The sequence below is a fragment of the Poecilia reticulata genome, linkage group LG19 (genome assembly GCF_000633615.1).
Source record: "Poecilia reticulata strain Guanapo linkage group LG19, Guppy_female_1.0+MT, whole genome shotgun sequence".
Taxonomy (NCBI): Eukaryota; Metazoa; Chordata; class Actinopteri; order Cyprinodontiformes; family Poeciliidae; genus Poecilia; species Poecilia reticulata.
Window position 1 is genome coordinate 14,070,886 of NC_024349.1, and position 19,446 is coordinate 14,090,331.

Genomic DNA, 19,446 nt, shown 5'->3' on the forward strand with positions numbered 1-19,446 from the left:
GGCTCTCTAGCAGAAGCAAATCTGATTAGTAGCTTATATTGCAACAAGAAAACCAACCGCAACCCAATAAACTGAAAGACAAGGGTCCCTGGGTGTTTTGATATCATAATTGATCCAGAGACATGATTTAATAACCTGTGCATGTGAGACCAATACTGAGCCTGATTTCCTCTTCCAGATTTCTATTATGTGCAGACAGCCTCAGATGGATCTGATCGCAGAGCTGAAGAGGAAGCAGGGGTCTCCTCCGGTGAGGGAGGGGAAAGACGGCGCTATCGAGGACATCATCACAGGTAAGAAGCCACCTGAGACTGTGTCTGGCTGCGGAGTGAAATCAGTGCTTCCTGCTCGTCAGGAAACRGGGAAACGGTGGTTTCCTGACAGGCAGGCAATAGATTTAATGGTGATTTCATACGTTTAACACCATTTCTGCATTAAGAAAAAAATAAACTGTTAAATCTGCTGCTTTGCTACTTCTGACACTCTTCCTCCTTTCAGCAAGTTGTCACTCTCTTTCCTGTAACCCTCTTTTTTCCACCCATCCATCTCTCCAGCTCTTAAATCTGCGCCCTTCGCGGCTCGCTCAGCCAAACGCTCCTCTCATCTCTTGTGCGACTCATTCTTCAGCGATGAGGTGACATCTTCAAACTCCGAGCACTACTGTGTTATAGACAGAAGAATATGTCCTGGGTAAAAACTGTGATGTAACGCAAACATTCGGAAGCCTCAGAGATATGGATAATTGTCACAATTTAAATCAAACTGATGTTGACTTACAATCTCAGCAGGAGTTTCAGAAACTCCACTGAAGCATCTGGCTCAAGGAGGACGAGTTTGTCTACAGGGTTTCCTCTAGAGACTTCGGCTCCTCTGAATCATCTGAAAGCGTCTGCAGGATACAAGTCCCCGTTGGTTCCTTTAAACTTAAAAATATACGTAGCGGAGTTTAAGGCCTGCAAAAAAAAACAGCACATTAAATGAGACTCAGTTTTTCTACAACAAGAGGCAGACGTGTTCTTTAAATCTGTACTTTTAAAATCGAGAAATAATTCCTCCATGATGAGCCATAGAAAAATCTGGTATCCAACAGTTTAACCAAATAAGTCATCAGTGGACAAAATAATCAAAGTTTTGGCAGAAGTAATTTTAAACTAAGTGGGGACACAGTATTATTCTAGCTGTAATGCAACACAACATGTAGGACCACATGAAGATTTACCCTCYAATTCAGTTCTTCACATCGGTTTTCATCAATTGTCAAATTAAAAACAATTGAATGAACTATGAATGAATTGAATCAGAAGTGATTTAGAAGATACTAAAGTCAGCAACTTTTCATTGCTCTGCACTTTTAATTGATTTTCAACATAGTTACAAGAAAACTTTTTTTTTTTACTAACCATTTAAATATGTAATTCTCCAACAAAGAACTGAAAACCAAATTTGAATCTTTATTTTGTCCACTATAAGGCATCTTTTGGTTTCTGTTTCACCTCAGATTTAAGGAATCAGCCATACAGACGGACAGAYGGTTCCCGTCACAGCGCCAGGGGGATACCGGGCCAACAGCTTCAAGTATCTTCAGACATCTCCCTCTGAACTATGGAGCTGGAAGTAGAAGGTGTTCAACAATGAAGGAAACTTTTCGGCCTGTTCTCATGTCATGGTGGAAACGAAAAAAGAAATCCCAGCTGCAGCTCTGGAGAGTTYTCCTGATCCTCACAGTGAAAGTGGCAGCAGAAATGTTGCCCATCTTGCATAATCAAATGCAGAAGCTTGATGTTGATGATACYGGATGCCATCAGGACAATTTCCAGAGTAAGCAGCACAGCCGAGATCCAGCACAGAAATGTCTTCTATGGTTCAGATATATCAGAACCAGAACAGAAACTGAATCATAACGGAAGAACTTGAGAGAGTCCACTCAGAAATGGGTTTTAGTTATAATTGTCCCTGCTGTCTCCGTCTGTGGTAGTTTTCATACATTACACCAAGGATTTTATTAAATTATTTTAATACAGAATTTATGCTTCGCTTTGGCGTTTGAACAAATAAAGTATTTTAYACTCCTGCCATTTACGTGACCCTTCTCATTTTACTTTGGAAAAAATATGTTCAACTTGGACCAGAAGCGGAAGACATTGTCACAATTCTCTAAGACACTTGACGTTCACGTTTAAACATGTTGCCTATAATTCCTGAAAAGCTGTGCATCAGAGGTTCCGCCGTCCTTGATGTCTGCTCCGTATTCCAGGGAATCTGCTGCAGGAAAACATATTTTACTGCACAGAGAGAGAATAAACCTTCAGATGATTTCCTCCCGAGAGCTGCTCTCATGTGGCCAATTACTCCAGTTTATCCAACACAGTAACACGGAGGTCTCAACACTTTGCACTGCAGACATTTTACAGCCCAACAGAAAACTATCCAGCTCCTTGCACTCGCTTCTTCTTTTCAAGTTTAAATTATTTCACAGATTGTGGAAATATGCACCTTGATWAAATTTAAATGTTTTAAATGTTGCAAAAGCTCACTTTTATTTTATTTTTTTTAAAGTGTGGATAAATCTTCAACTGCAATCATAGTTAAATGAAAGAACACAGCAGCAGTTGGTTTAATTTCTGGACAGAACAATAATCTTCCACCACCTGACAGTAAAAGGCTGAAAAACTGCCCAGTTAGAGCAAACTGCATCACTGGCAGTGAAATGTTGCGCTGCTCAACTCCATTACAGATGGAAAAATCTGGGGTGACCGACATTGAGAGAGGAAGCAGCTTGACCAGGAGGATGCTTCAAATTTGTCTCCTTGTCCCCAAACAGGACGCACTTCAAGATTTATCAGACGTTTGATGATTGCGGGCCGTTAATGTTTAAATGTCCCCTCAGGATCCTGATCTTCATCTCGCTACTCTTCTCTTTGGTCTTCTGGAGTCATTAAACTTTCATCTAATCCTCACAAACGTCGTCTGAGCTCGTCGAGCTGCAGATCTAACTGAGCACATATTTGATTAGTTTCCAGGCGTTAAGATTGTGACATTTATTTATCGGGGCGGGGGGAGGAAACTCCAGAGTCAACATGATTAAAGCTGCTGCGGCCGCTGTTAAATGATCAAACACTCATATTTTATTAAAGGCAGAACAAGTCCTACGTCTCCATCAGAAGGYCCGTCGGCAGCAGACCATAAACACTCGAGTTGCATTTATGCTGAAACCGAGCTTTGCACAAGAGAGGGGAAGAAGAAAAKTCTGAATCAGAAAGCGACTTGCATCAAGGTGAGATTTTGTAGGAAAATKATATTTTTAATTCATGTCTATTTTAAACCTCCTTACCTCCAAATGAAGACAGGCAATCCTTCAAATGAACGGAGAACATAACCTCCATCAGTGGCTGAGCTCCGGCGATRACTGCTCCATGTTTCTGTTCACAGCAATAAATCAGATGTAGACTTTGGAGGAATAGGTTCAACTTTCACCCAAAACAAATCCACAACTTTTTTTTCAACTCGCATCCTTTTTGTCTCCTTTGAGTTTGGTGGATTCAATAAAAATTCACTCTCCGTAAAGGTCGTCAGCAGAGACGGCCTTCATTTCTCCAAGTACTGATCCTTTTTACTCACGGTTTCCATGCAGAATCTCATTCTTGTCCATGTGGATGTCCATTCAGACCTTACCTGATGTTTCATTAGCTTGAGGCAACAAATTGAGTCTTGGACAGTTGCTTGTGTATCAGAGGGTCACCTTTATTGTCACAAAAACACAACAGGAACGTACAAAAAGCAGCAACCCGTTTGTTGGATTTTCTCACATGAAGCAGCAATGTTTTTTTTTCTGTTTTTTTTCCATTCACAGATTTGTGCTTTGTTCTGAACGGATTAGTTAGTTGGTTTGTACTTACAGTATACTGACTTTGTAGTAGTTTATCATTCTTCTTCACAGTTCACAAACACTTACCCCACACAGCAAGCATCACTTTCAAACTGAAGGAACAGCATTTAGTTGATAAATATCTTTTAGATATCTTTCTTCATAAGTGTGATAATTGATTTTTTATTTTTCTTATTTATTCTGACAGTTATTCTGAYGGGCTTTTAACAGAATACAAAAATCTATATGTCGCTGTACAGTTTTCTTTACTCTATGGTACACTCACAGGTATACACAGAATTAAAATGAGACGTCAGTTCAGCCGGCGTGCAGATTTTCCAGGAATGTTTACAGTATGCATGCCATTTTGGAGTATTTCCCCCCCCTCTATATTTATATATATAAAAATCACATAAAATCAATTTGTAATATATTATTTGGGTTTATATACATGATCTGAACATCCACAAATGGTTGAACAATCACACTTTCACCAAGAAACCATCGATAAACAGTTGAATCTGTATAATCCGACACACTGTTGGTTAGAATAGAATAAAACGGCTACAAACGGGATGTCTCATCAGTGACGGGATTGTTTTATGTGCTTTTTTTTAAATAAATGTGGTGGCACTATTTTACAATTCGCATTAGGAGTGTTTTCTGGTCTCTACGGCAACATGTGATTATGGTTTCATGGTTCGCAGAAAAAATAAAATCTTTTAACGCAGAAAAATAAAGAATTTACAGAATAAATGTGTTCCATGCTTATGAATCCTCTTCAAGTATAAAAATACAAAAAAAGTTTGATTATATAAAACATAGATGACATTTTTTTCTTTTCTTTTTTTACATGTTCTCTCTAAAACAAAAACTAAATGGTTTTATACTAATATACACACACATCTGAAGTGTTTCTGGTCAGATTTAAGCTTTTCTAAATCTGGATTAGCTAATCCGCTCCTACATTTCATAAACAAGTTGGCTATAAACACTTAATGTAGTTTCCCTCGCGTATAAGCACCGATCCTTTCAGAAACACTGGTTTGGTTTCATTTTAATCCAACAGCCTTTTAGCTCAACATGCCATGTTTCAGTTTCAGTCCAAATTACAAGAAAACAAACTGAAGGCTAACATGTCAACATGCCTGTGTCCCAGTTTCACCCTTAATATCATGTATTACCATGAATGTCCAATTAAATAACTTTTGAGTGATGCTCTCTGGTGACATGGGAGTGAACAGCTGCTGTAAACTGAAGACTTTTAGACAAACAGTTTCATTTGGAAATGTTAAATGTTTGCTCTACTGGGCATGATCTAGTTTTCTGCTTTGTACATCACGTAGGCAGGATGTTTCAGCTGTTCTTATTTCAGGGAAGCGCTAATTGTAAATAAAATCGCAAAGTGAAGGCACATGTCTTAATCGTTCAAACTAAGGTGTCTGTGGAGCTGCAGAAATATGGCTGAATAAACATACAGGCCCCTTCAAACTTTGCAACTGGAGAGTTTTATAGCAAAGATGCTTAAATTTATTTCAGTAAATGGAGAGGACTCGTTCATCTTCTGGAGGGGCTGTGCTTTGAAGTGCTTTTTGACCTAATATTTTTTTTTCCAACTTTGTTTTTAACACTTTAATTCTAGAAATCTTTGTTTTATTTTTATTTTTTTAAATCAGACGGATAAAGTCTAATTACAAAGAAGCTTAATTATATCACTTTTTAAAGAGAAAAACGCTGTCTACACCAACCTATGTGAAATTATAATTCCTTATTTTGCTGAACTGTAAATTTACTGGGATTGCTCACATTTTTCCATTCAATTTCACCAGCCACGCCCAGGCCTGATCACTACCAGACCAGGACAGAAATGCTTAGAACCCATCTGACAGCAAGTAGGCTTAAAAGATCTTAAAAAGAAAACGGCCTTGAAAAGATGAGCAACAAAATCTGACATCTATCAGTTTGGACAAGGCTGCATATTTCCATTTCTAAAGCTGTTTTTGGACTGGAGCCATCATCTACAAGTGGAGAAAGAATAGCAATGGGGAGAACTTTCCCCAAGAGTGGTCGGTGAGCATCGACTCAACAAGGACATCACAAAACAACCCAGAACAACATCTGAAGCTCTTACTTGCCTCAGGTAAGGTCAGTGTTCATGACTGAACAATAAGAAAAAATATGGCATGCATGGGAAATTTCAAAGGAAACCATCTACCCTAGCCAATAAATACCACAAATGGTCCATCTCACATCAAATCTTTGATTTAAGGCAAAATTTAAATCCAATAAAAATGCTTTCTCAAAAACTTAAATGCACTATCAAAGCTTGCAAACCCTTCAATGTAGTGAAATTAAATCAATTGTGCAAAAAAAAGTGCACCACAATAATTCTCACTGGTGGATATCATTGTTGTCACCAAGTGTGACTGGATCACCCATCAGGTTTAGGTGGCAAATATCCTATTGCCTTGGGCCAGGTTGGTTTGAACCTTATCAATGAAAAATTGCCAGTGAACAGTTTATTAAATAAATAAATTTTAAAAAACCTGGTCGTCTGTCATATTAAATTTTGTTTCATCATCTGAAACATTTGTGTGTGACAAAAAGCGAAGAAACAGTCAAAGATGCAAATACTTTTCAACAGCATTAAACTGAATTGAATAAATTATAATCAGGGGATGATTGAAGTGGCCTAAGCGGTTAAGTAGAAGTAGTGTAGATCTACAGAAATATCTGTGAGGTTTTAATTTGGCCATAATAAAATGCATTTTACCTGACCAAAATATGCTCAAGAGGACCAAACCTAAATAAGACGACTGAATTCAGGTAGCAGAGAAAGTGATCAGGCCCAACATGAACTAGCTCTGAATTCAGTTGGGTTTCTGAATGGTTATCCAGTTTTACTCTGAACTAAACTTGGACATAGATGTTCTGAGACGTAGTATTTACTCATTAATGTCACCCGTCTATTCATTGATATTAAAACATCCGCTTATGTGTAGCTGCCAGAAAATGAAATTCAAGCAAGTTCAACCCATTGTGGTTGTTATTCAACACTGCTGGACTGGACCGTTTTAAAGCAGCTTTATGAATTGTCAGAGATGAAGCAATAGACACATTTAAATACTTTTATGTTTGACGAGTCCAGTTAATACTTTCAGATCTTAATAATGCAAGATTTGGCAAAATGCAAGTAAATTTCAGCAAATTAGAAGATCAAGAAAAATTTACTTTTTAGTCATTTAATTCAAAACAATCTCAAACAACAGAAATTTGTTAATCAGTTTTCTGTTTCAAGTTCATTTCTATTGATTTCTTGAAGTGAACGACTGAAATGTGAGTACTTTTCAATGATATTCGTATTTACTGAAATTCACCTGTAATATGAAGTGAAACACTAATTCAGCACCCTTTGTTTACATCTCATACAGCTTTTACTTGTGCGTTTGTACAAAAAAAAAAAAAAAATTATTACATATACGGAGATTCCGCCAATCCTCAATTAAGAGTAAAACTGGGACATAGATCTGGTGTTAGGTTGTTAGTTATGATGGTAGATGGATTTACACATTAGATGTGTTAAACTGCTTCATGTTGCAGGCCCAGAACTGCTGCAGTCACTTTCCAAATTTTACACATGAATCGGCATAGTCACATTAATTTCTCAGCAGACAACAGGAGCTCCTGTTTGCCTCCAAACTGTGACATATTAACCAACAGTCACCTTCGAGGTGTGAATTAGGATTTAGAGGTCCAAAAGTGGAATGATCCGAGTACTCAGTCCTCACGTAATTAGTCCAGATGAGACCTGAGAGACCTGAGAAGCAGACAGGATGACAAAAGGCAAAGCAAGTGACGAAGAGGAGAAGAGAAAAAAAAAAAAGAGGCTGGCTGACGGACTAAAAAAGGATGTCAGAAAAAAGCAGTGAAGGGAAACGTCGGCAGAAATGATGATGATCGGCCGGATCGGTGAGCAGCAGAAGCTCAGGACTGCCCCAAAAAGCAAGCAGAGGGAGGAGGGGAAGTTTCAGAGCAAAAAAGGGAAAAAATTTAATGGAGACWTGAAGCGGTGAAAGGGGAGAAAACATAAAAATCAAAATTTACTAACAGACACATCAAGTTTTTGTTAAATCCCTTAAACCTTTCATCCCTGCACTAGCGCTGCTCTGCGATTCGATCTGATTGGCCGATGGGAACGTCAGGTTTTGGTGCATCGGCGTGACGGTCCTCGTCTGCGCGGCTGTCGCTGAGCTGAAGCAGAGCTGCTGTCAGAGCTGCAGGACAGAAAAATCTGTCCTTATTCTGTTCCCCTTCCTCCTCCGAGTGACGCAGCATAAGAGGAGGAAGTGGAAGGAGGACAGGAACAAAAGGCAGGATGCAAGGAAATTAAGGCTGCATAGGAAAGGATTGGAGATTGAAAGGATGACGTTAGGAAAGAAGAGAAAGTAAAGAATAAAGGAGATGAAGAGTAAACGTAGAGGAAGGAAAAAGAGAGAGGAAGAATGAAATAAGAGACTGAGGAATTTAGGAAAGAAGAGATGAATAGAAAGAGACTTAAGGGCAAGAGACAGGAGAAGGGGAGCGTAGAAGGAGGAATGTGAGGAGCCCATAGCTCTGAATAAGAGTCAAAAACGTTTGAGTTTATGACCCCATCGTCAAACCGCCCGGAAGCAGAAGCAGCAGCAGGAGACTCCACAGCTTCTCTCCAAGCCAAATTCATCAACCAAGTGGAAAAAAAAACCAACAAAAAGCCGGCCGTCCCCTGCTCCCCTCTGCTGCCACTGCTGATGAACGGCTCGGAAAAATGAGCAGGACAGACAGTTTCCCTCCCATCAGACATCCGGGAGTCTGCAGACAGTTTGTCCATCCAAATGTTCAGCGAACCGAGAACCTTCGCAGGAAAACAAGTTACGTTCAGGGAGACTAATGTTGGAGATGCTTGGAGCAACAGAAATGATGCAGGAAAGCAACCTGGCACAAAGCCGTTGGGTGAACCTGGCCAAGGTACAGAGGCTTACAAACAAATTTTCTGGAATTTCTTCACATTTTGTGACATTGCAACAAACTTTGATGTAGTTTATTGGGATTTTATGTAAAGGACCAAGAGAAAGCTGCACATTGCTGAGAACAGGGATGTAAATGAGCACTCCTTGAGTCTGCCTATAGCAGCTTTGGACATCTAGTTTTTTCTTCTTTACAAAATATCTCAGACTGAATAGAGTGTCTGAACATACATTTTGAAATTTTCAATGAGATTTAGGGCTGAGATTTAACTCTGCTTCTCTGACACATGTATAATATTAGATCTAAGCAATTCAGTTGTGGCTCCGATTGATTATTCAGGATTGCAGGTTTAATGGAAAGCGACCAAAGAATCTTCTTCTATGTATTTTCTGAGTTTGAAGCAAACTGCAAATCAGACTTTTTTTCAATAATTACTTTCTTTTTGCTTTTTTTCCTGAAAGGTCAAACTTGACTAATTAGTTTAGGTGGAAGGCTGAATATTGGTAGGTTTGAAGTTGTGCAATACTTTTTTTTTTCCATTTTCAGATGATGGATTGAAGAGAAACTCGTGGAATGTTCAAAGTTTGGGATCTTGTTTTCCAATCCAACTCTGACCCATCTGTGTTCAGTGTTCTTCATGATGCTGCTGGTCCAGTAAACTTTTTCAATAACCTTTAAAATCTTCACACAACATTTGGTTTTGCACCTACATTAAGCTACACACTCAAGGAAACTGGTTGCATTGCATTTCATTTATGGGTTTCCGATTAAACGGGAGTGGATACAAATTCCCACCACATCAATGCATTTGTCCTTTACGTTTCAGTTTGCACCTACTTGAAAGTGAAGTTTACTACTTCACTTAAAATCCAAATAAATTACGCTGAAGCTTGTGTATTTGAATGACAGGAGACAAAATGTGAGGAACTACAAAGGGTAAGAATACTTTTGGAAGGCACTGAGCAACTTTTCCTCATTTAGAGCATAAACCTGAGTCGAGCATCAAATTAAAGTTGAGTTAAAGTCAGCAGCAGTGTAGAATTGTTACATCGTCCGTCTGGTCCACTCTTAATGTTAGAACCTTGAGGAAATGTGAAACTTTAAAATGTACTGTTTGACACAGAAGAGCATTGTTTTCCCCCATCAAACATACTAAAACAGGACAAGAAAACTTACTTCAGCCAGTTCTAACGGGGCACAAAAGCATTATTGTGTCTCCAAAACAGACAGGAGGTAAAACTGATGCACATACTTAAAACTTATTTTGAGAACATTTATATATATATATATATATATTTTTTTTTTTTAAAGTTTCTATTAAAGGTAAATGTATTTAATTTTATTGTAAGAATTACTTGCATTAGATTTTAAAATCTATAAATGAATGCATTTAATATACATGTTATGTATGACAGGGTTAAACTCCACTTCATCCAACATAAAATATTTTAGTTTCTTTTACATACATGTTTCCAGTTTTATCTCAAGCGACGACATGTAGTTTGCTTTGTGCGTCTGCACATTTTGAAAGGTTGTGACTCTTAAGTGTTGCTTTTGAGACTTTGTTTTTATCTGAAGGCAGAAAAATATTTTGTACAGCATCAAAATCTGATTCCTTTGTTTTTAAAACAAATTTGATTCATTCTAGATTCCAATTAAAGAAAAAAGCTTTTTTTCTGTGGTTTCTCTGTATTTGACCTGAACTTGCTTGAATATGACGAACAAGACAAACAAATTGAATCTTTTCTTATCAGTACCAAAGTGCTTCTGTAATATTATAATATTCCGATTGTACAGACTACAGTACAGGAATGTACTGTAGTGGTGCTAAGTGTTGCATTAGCACCACAGCTGTGGTTGGAGTATTATATTTGATTTGTTGCTAGGATGGACAGATTTCAAACCACTGGCAATGGCCTTCTTAATATGATGCCATAATTTAACAGTACAGAGGCTTTACTTTCTTTACTCGACAAACATCGGAGCTTTTATGTTTCAGGAATACCTTTTCTGTGCAGAGATCCTCTGAATGTATAAAGACTGAAAACTGAAATAGCGTTAAGCGGCCAGCTGGATGTGCTTTGTACTCTCAGAAACGTAGCACGTCGAAAGCGGCTGGCTGGGTCTGAAGGAGCAGATATGATTCATCCATTCATGGAGACAATAATATTCCAGCCTCCGTTTTCAAACAAGCTGTGCGTTTATCACCAACTCTGCTCAGGCTGGACTCAATTTCTTCTGGAGGTTTTACGGCAGTTCACGAATTCAAACATGAGGAAGGGAAATGATTCCATTTCCTCAGTCACAGTGTCTTAGCTCCAGGTTTTGTACTTTGATGTTTTCGGTGTGAGTCTCAACAAATTAGAATTTTGTCTGCAACATTCGTTGCACAGATTTACTTTGTGCAAATTTACTTTGCATAATTAGCCAGAAGGTTTATTAGACGGAAGAAATGCAGTAGAAAATAAGTGCACAAGCAACAGGAAGATTGCGGCATAAATCGATTGTGAAGCAAAGTCCAGGAAGGACTGGACTGCTACTTTTTCTTGAATGAAATTTTCATTCTATTTGAATCCAATCTGGAGTCCAGTGTGGCGGTTCCCCAGCCATGCGGGGGGCCATTTCATCTGGTCGTATGGTCCACTGTGCTTTATCGAGTCCAGTGTAAGTGCAGCTGTTCACCGGAAAATTTAGACCTCTTCATTTGTTCCTCCGCTGAAAAGATTTTAATTTCCCAGCAGGACTTGGCACCTGTTTATGTTGAGCTATCCCCGCTTGTTTTTTACTCAAATAAATTAACTTTCTCTAATTTAGTGAGACCCACCTGGAGATAAAATGATCTGACTAAGTATAGGACTGTAAGTTATATTTATGTTCTCCTGTAGGGCTTTATTATTACAGAATTATTTTTGTGACTCCTGGATACTTGATTTGTGATACCGTCTGTGAACAGCAGGTTTGAATCTTGTAGAAAAACCCCCCCAGAAATTAAATTTGAACTACCGACCAATGTTTCATAAATTCTACAGTCACATAATAGTGTCCAGTTTAACTGTTGTTGATAATCAGTTCACAACTGCACAATTTTTGCTTGGACCTAAGCAAAATTGAGGATGTTTTTCAGGAAACTGTTTTAGGGGAAAATGATTGAATGAGGCATTTCCAGCCAGTAAAATAAACAGTAAAGTCAGTCTCAAAAAACAATATGGAAAGGACTTCAATTTATGCTCATCTTTTGAATTTTTTAAACAATATTTAATATTACCTATGCAGAATTATTTTTAAAATGTTATATTCTTTTTGTGCCTCCACGTGCGTTTTGTTTTCCATGTCTGCTTTGCTCTTTCTGCTGCTTCTGAATCCATTTCCAGCATGAATTAAACTCGTATGTAGGATAACCTCACTCGAATCATTCTGCATAATAAGCTGTATCCTTCTGGCTATTTAAAGGCAGCAGTTTTAACAGGATGAGCGATCAGAATTTTTCTGACTGAATTTAGGTTAGTCAGTGGAAAAAAAAAAAAAAAAAAATCTAACACACTGGACAAAAACTTGATGCTTCCACAAGCTCGTCCAAATCCAGCCACCCCAAACATTAAAACACACAAGAGGAGGAGGTGAAAATCAGTTTGTGCTCCCTCACAGAGTCTTCTGGGACAAAGAGGCGGAGCTTCCTCTGAAGTGACAGCAGAGAGGAGAGGCAGGCGGAGCGTCAGAGGGGTTAGAAGTGGAATACCTGCTGCTGGCCCTGGACTTTGGGGAAATCCTCTTTCTGCTTGCGGGTTTTTGGTCTCTCCAGGCTGCCCTGTTGAAGGTGTTTGAGTCGGGCTGCGACGGTGGGACCTTTCATTGGTCCTGGCGAGTTACTGCTATTCTGTGGGAAGAAGAGGAGCAAGTTGTTTTATTAAGCCATTCTGAAAAACCTGATTTTAACAAGACAGAGTGACAGCTTCTTGATAAAATTGCACTAAGTGTGGAAACTATTTACAGAATGATTTGGAAACAGTGTTGCAAATATGTTTCTCCCCTCAGTAAAATTTCATACAACATATACTAGTGATTTTCTAAGTGAATGTTTTTTCGACAGTTCAATTGACAATTTAAATTTTCATCAGATGTCTGTAACAATCAAGTCCACACCTCCAAAATAGTCGTATATCTTATATATAATTCTGGAGGAATTTCGTCCCACTTTACTCTGCAAAGTTGTTTTAATTCACCAACTTTGGAGCGTTTTTGAGCAGCAAAACTCTGTCACACCATCTCAATAAGTTCCATATATAGATGAATGGATGGACAAACAGATGAGCAAACAGACAAAGAGATTGACAGATGGATGGATGAGCAAGCCAACTGATGAGTGGATGGACAGGTGGCTAAATACGCAGACAGATTCATTAATGGACATATTGTAGACAGATTGATAAACTAATAGATGGATAAATTACTTGGACAAAGAAATGGGCAAATATTTTCCCATACTTATTTAAAGCTTAAAAAAATATATATATACTTCAATTTCCAACTCTCCTACAAGGGTTGAACTGTGCAGAAACCCTGCTCTCCAACCTTCTTCTCTTGCTTTAAATTTATTTTCATTTTCATTTTCATTTAGCAACTCAGGGGAAGAAATGACAGTTTTACCTGCTTGTGCCTTGGGAATAAAAACACATTAAGATAATTTTAGCGGCTGTCATTTCAGCTGACATTAATCATCAGCTCTGAAAACAGGGTGTGAATCTTAAAGACCTACCTGCATGTAAAAAAAAACATGCTACTGTGAGCCTAAAATCCTCAACATCTTTTATTTTGACAGTTACCTGCCTGGTGGAGTCGGGAGATAATTGCAGAAAAACAAAACCTCTTTTCTCATCTGAACACGTCGGAGAAACTGAAGGCTGTTTTTGGAGGTTTCCCCCCCTTGTTCTTTGCGCAAACAGGTTTATTTGGGCACATTCATGTACAGCTACTGCATGCTAACTCAAGACACATTGGGATAAGGCTAAAAATCTGGGTTTGATTTTTGTGTAAAAAAATATTCACACAGGATTCTTTTGTTATTGTAATGTAGTATTTCTCCAAATAAATAAAAGATCTTCCTCAGATATAAGGGAAGAGGAGTTTGTGACACCCGAGTTGGGCAAGAAACGAAATTTATTGGACAATATAGCTTTTTCATGTAATCATTCACTGTACCACTTGGATAAAAACAACAACAACAAATAAAAACATAGCAGGTTGTTTGGAGCCTTTTCAAGATCATGTTCTCCGTCCTTCTTTAAAATAAATTTCTGTGTCAGAGTCTCGATGTCACAATAAAAGTCTCAACGACGAGTGACTGGAAACATGACTAACAGCTGAGTACGTCTAGGGACTAACCTGTAGAGATATTTTCAATTCCTCAGGTAAATTTAGTTAGATACCGATAGATGTGCAGTAATTCCACTGTAATGTAACTTAATGTAAATTAAAAATGTGTTTTCTTTTTTGTTGCAAAGTTTTAATTGAGAATTGAATCTGATACATTTTAAGGTAAAATTTACTTTAAACAAATCAGAAGCCTAATTTTTATGAGTCTTCAACTTATCAGTTGCATAAGTTGTCTGCACAAAACTCCCAAAGCACTGAGTTTTGTGCAGACTATTAACCATGATACTATCAGCAGTTGTATTGGATGCCTCTCATATGGCAATAAAAAGCAGAAATCGACAACCTTTATAAATGAGGATCAGAATGTCATCATTCACTTTTGTTTTTGTCCAACAAAAGTTAATAGGTCCCCCCACCCCCGCTTGTATCACTTCTTCAGCTAACCTTCTGTGCAATTGTTCCTCCATTTAGCAGCAAAAATAAATTTGATTCAGCTCAGTAAATTCTGGGGAAATGAACCAAGGCGTGTGTTCAAACTAGATTTACTCTGACGCCTAAAAGACAAACTAATAACCAATTTCCCCCCTCAGTGTTTTTCTGCTTCACAGTCTGACGACTGGATAAATTAATGTTTCTGTGAATAGAAGCCAGAAACCTACACAGATCTTAAGGCAACGGGCAAGCAAAGAGCACATTTCTAATTACGTTCAAGCTGACGTGTTTTTCCATTTTCATTTCTTCTCTCAAGACTTGTATTTAGTTTGCATGGAAGATTGAGCAAAGTAGGAAATAAACAGTAGTTAATAAAGAGGGTAAAGTTAGAAGAACCAGATCTAGGAGTGTGGCAGCAGCAAGCGGCAGCTTGAGGTTTTACCTTTCTGCCCAACGACCCAAAGACGCATGGAGGGATGGCCTTTGGTTGGCTGCTGCTCTGTTTACTACTGGGGGAATCTTTTACAGGTGTTCTCTGAAATATCTTTTTATTTATGAAATAATGTGGTGAGAACATTTTAGAATATGATGAGACAAAAAGAAAAAAAAACAAAAACAAAACTCAGTAGTTTAACAACTGTCCTACCTCTAGCTCAGCGAGGATCTTCTCTTCGTCATCTTCGTCCTGAATGGCCGAGGCGGCGATCACAGGTGGAGTGGAGGCTGGCCGGGGTGTGTCTGAGGGGGTCCTTCTTAGCTTCACCAGAGTTTTTGGCAAGTCGCCATCTTCTTCGATCTACACACACAAAACAGCCAGTCAAACCTTCTGTGGTGTGTATCTAGTCCTGCAGGGTTCATATGCATGCCTGCAGTAAGAGACATCTTATGTTTGATTCAGTCGTGTCTCTTTACATTTGTGATGCTGAGCATCACACAGAAACAACTGGTTGGGTATGTAGCCACACCAGCCTGGCATAACATTATGGCTGACAGTTGTAATATTTTTCTTTCAATAATGGGCAGCATACATCAGACAGAAGCTGAACAAATTGTGATGAGTGGATGATTGACCTGAGAACATTTGCAGAACTATATTTCTTGTGGGAATCATCAGCACATTTCAATGGAAACTGCAATGGATACTTTCCTCTCTACTGTCACTACATGCATCCTCAGTATGAGGGATCGCTCCAAAGGTAATAACTCAATCAACTGACCACTGTCACTACATGCTTGTAAAAGAAATGCTGTCAAAACATTAACATGCAGAAGTGAACGCAGAGGTCAGTTGACTCAATGCAAAGATGATATTGCCCTTTAGAAGATATTTGTTGTTTATTATGAACAGAGACTGGATACATTTGCTTCATGATCTGATTTCACAGCTGATGTGAATATCAAACCACTGAGTCTCACCTTCTGGTTCTTGCTGGTGACGATTACCTCTCCGGTCCGGTTCGTGGTGAGGCCGTGAGCCGACGGGAAGCTTCGGCGAGGGGGAGGTGGCGGAGGAGACTTGGACGGTTTTTCTGTTTTGTATCTGGTTATGCTGAGGTCCACTGTAAAAATCAGAAAAGACCATAAGATTCATTTCATAAATGATCCGTCTATCTGCACAGTTGATGGGTAAAATCTGCACAACTCACCAGACCCTCGATGTGAGCCGCCACCCTCCATGCTGTTGAGCTTCTGAGCAGCGAGCTGCACCTTGCCAGGCTGCTGCTCCCCACTGGACGTAGTGGTGGCTGTGGTCCCAGTGCTCCCGGCAGCCGAAGAAGTAGCTGTGGTGGAGCTTATTGGGAGGGTAATCTGAGGTTTGGGGGGCACTGCCGGTTTGTTTATGTGCTTGGCAGCAAAGTCCAAGTCTGGGATGGCCTTCATCAGCTCCGCCTGGGTTTCTTCCAGCAGGCGATTGATGTCCTGGGCGCTGAACTGGGTCAAACTGGCACGTTTCTCCTCCCAGTCCCGCTCGGCCGCCTAACAGACATACAGACACAGATAAATAAAACAACATGAAATTACTGGCAGGATATATGGAGCTCGCTTTCTAATGCTGCCCCAACAAATGGAATAAGAAACCATCTGCTCGTGTGTGACGGGGGTCTGAGTAACAGATTTAAGAGCTTTCAGATATAATGTCAAATGTAAATGAATATCTGCCATCTGGCAGAAGAGTGAGCGGCAAATATATTTCTGTTCACAGCAGAGCGATGAAGAGAGATGAACATGATGAGGTTTTACCAGTCTGACTTCGGCTGACACGGCTTTGTCTGCAGGGCGTCGACTGGGCAGCTCATCCAGGACTCGGTTTCTGAAGGTCATGGAGGACTGGACGTCCTGCTCAGGACCGGAGGTGTCGGCTTCGCTGGCAGAGGAGGACAGGGGCATCCAGTTGGCCAGACCGGCGCTGGTGCTCAGGTCACTGAGGCTGAGAGGAGGACTGTTCAGGATGTCCAGGTCAGAGCTGCGGCTCAGGTCGTCTGATCTCTTCTGGGATTGACTGGAAAGGTCTTCGGGGGTCTTCCACAAGCCTTCTGAGACTTGTCTGTGCAAACAGACGAAACACATCGTCATTAAATATTAAACACAAGATACTACACTGTACAAGGAAAGGAATTCAACCCTGGTGTGGAGGTTGAATTTGTGGAGTCTTGATCACAGCTTGCTCTGATGAAATAATCATCTGATGTAATTACTGACCAAAATATCTCAACATTAGCTTTAATCAGCAGTACTGATGGTGGGAAGGAGAGCATGCTGCTGCTGCAGCCCGACTCTGCTAAACTCGCCATATTGAGGCATTACTATAAAATGCACAGGCGCCAAGTTACTATTTAACACATTCATATGCCACAATTACTAATATTAAAAACAATATATGAGTTAATGTCCATTTCAAAATGTTCATTCAGAGTTGTTTATAAGAACTGCACAAAATCGTATTTATTTTTGTAAGTTCAATAAGCTTTGGCTTATGAAATTGTTTATGCTGCAAATATTGTTTTGCCTCCATCACCATGTTAGAGAAACAAAATGTTTCTGAACAGGCATTCAGCAGACACAGAAATGTGCAATATGAACAAAGATCTGCGCTTCGTCTTTCTTTTCTTCATATGAAGTGGTGCTCAGCTTTGTTGATGATTATATAATCCAGAGGTTCCCAAACTGTGGGGTGCGCCCCCTAGGGGGAGGTACCGTGCCATTGCACGGTACCTCCCCCTAGACGGCTTCCCGTGCACCGGGAAACCGTCTGGATGGAAAAAAAAAAAAAAAAAAACTTCTGACTGTGTGAATTTTCAGGTCCTTTTCAGTTGTAATATTAGTAAAAAATAAAAATTGTAAAAGAAGAAATTTTTATGAACATTTGTAAAACTGCTGTGATGCTGCTTGTTATTTAGGATTGCAGCTTCGCTTTACTAAGTTTTATTTTATGCAGCTGCATTTTTATTTTTCAATTAAAAATGTCCGCTGTATGTTGGGCTGTTTTTGACTGGGAAATGATGTGTGGCATAGTGGTGCTCTAATGTCCTGAAGCAGCAAACGCACCATCTGGACAGCTATCATGGCTATTAATTTTTTTTTTAATTAAAAAAAAAAACACTGATTAAGTGACGCAGTTGCAAAGGGTCAGTAGTTTGGGTTATGCAGAACTGATCTGATCGTTTCCATAGCAATGAGCAGAAGCAAGAACTACATAACTACAGTGACCTCATTGTAGCTATGACCTCATCTGTGATGTGGTAAAAGGATTAGAGAACTTCTGAGGTTATGAATGCTTGTATTTCAAAACATCAGTCCATATAGAATCAGCACTTCGAACGCCAAAACTCTTGCAAGCATTTTTAGTACGGACCACTATTAGTTAGCATGTTTTTTCACCTGAGTTTTGCCGTTGGCTATTTAGTTACCACAGGGATGAAGAAGGTTTGCAATAAAGTATTCCCAAGTAACAATTCAGACAAAAGTAGCTCTAAGGAAGAGAGCACTGAGTCTGAGTACGATGTTTTTGATGCCTTTCTTTTCGAACCTTCCCCGGCTGGGGAGGTTCTTCAGGATCGTCCCTCGACTGAGAAGCAAGCTTCCCCAGCTGGGGAAGTTTGTACCCATGAAGAGAGCCAAGAGGAGAGCCAAGAGGAGAGCCAAGAAGAGAGTCAAGAAGAGAGCCAAGAACAGAGCCAAGAAGAGAGCCTAGAAGAGAGCGCTGTTCGAGGAAACGATTCTGCCAATCTTCCCAAAGAAGATCTCACGAAGAAGAAGGAAAACACGTGTCTTTTCAAAAAGATATCAGAACTTTTGTTATTGTTGTTTTTTGGTTTGTGCTTCTTATGCTGTTTACTTTTACTGATAGCTTCTCTTTACTTCAGTGATTATTTGTGTTTTTTATTTTTTCTATTCGTTATCTGCTCACTTTCTTGTGGGACAATATGGAGAAACAATGCCAATCTTCCCAGTGAGAAGGAGACAGTTGAGTCCAAGAAATCAAGTTTCGCTTTAACGAAGGCGGCTCTAGAAGAAAGGACCCATGAAAAGACCACTGTCCCAGGGAACGAGTTCCCCATTCTTCCAAAGGAGCAAACTTCTCCGGCTGGGAAAGATTGCTGCAAAGATCGTGTGAAGATAGCAATTGTGTCTTTTCTAAAACATATATGGGAACATCTTTTGTTGGTGTCGTTGTTTGGTTTGGTTTGCTTGTGCTTTTCATTTTTATTGCGAGTTTTTCTTTACTTTAGTGATTATTTTGGATTTTTATTTGTTTTATGTATTGTCTGGGTACA

General features: G+C 39.4%; 1 protein-coding gene and 1 long non-coding RNA gene across 12 annotated transcripts in view; one reads left to right on the forward strand and one right to left on the reverse strand.

Annotated features, from left to right (window-relative positions):
• The first annotated feature begins 6 nt into the window (after positions 1-6).
• On the forward strand, positions 7-7,748 carry LOC108167276 (uncharacterized). Its single transcript, XR_001777635.1, has 2 exons — positions 7-293; positions 1,499-7,748. It is a non-coding gene; the product is annotated as an uncharacterized LOC108167276 (long non-coding RNA).
• Positions 3,721-19,446, reverse strand: part of srcin1b (SRC kinase signaling inhibitor 1b) — a 99,500-nt gene continuing 83,774 nt past the window's right edge. For 9 of the 11 annotated variants that reach the window (XM_017310821.1, XM_017310818.1, XM_017310822.1 and 6 more), the window contains 5 exons: positions 16,913-17,216; positions 16,318-16,648; positions 16,088-16,230; positions 15,318-15,467; positions 3,721-12,743 (listed from right to left, as the gene is read on the reverse strand). In XM_017310821.1, the coding sequence (XP_017166310.1) occupies positions 12,591-12,743; positions 15,318-15,467; positions 16,088-16,230; positions 16,318-16,648; positions 16,913-17,216 (1,081 nt within the window). In that variant the 3' untranslated portion in view covers positions 3,721-12,590. The remainder of the gene's footprint in view (positions 12,744-15,317; positions 15,468-16,087; positions 16,231-16,317; positions 16,649-16,912; positions 17,217-19,446) is intronic. The other 2 variants (XM_017310820.1, XM_017310819.1) reach the window with 2 other exon arrangements.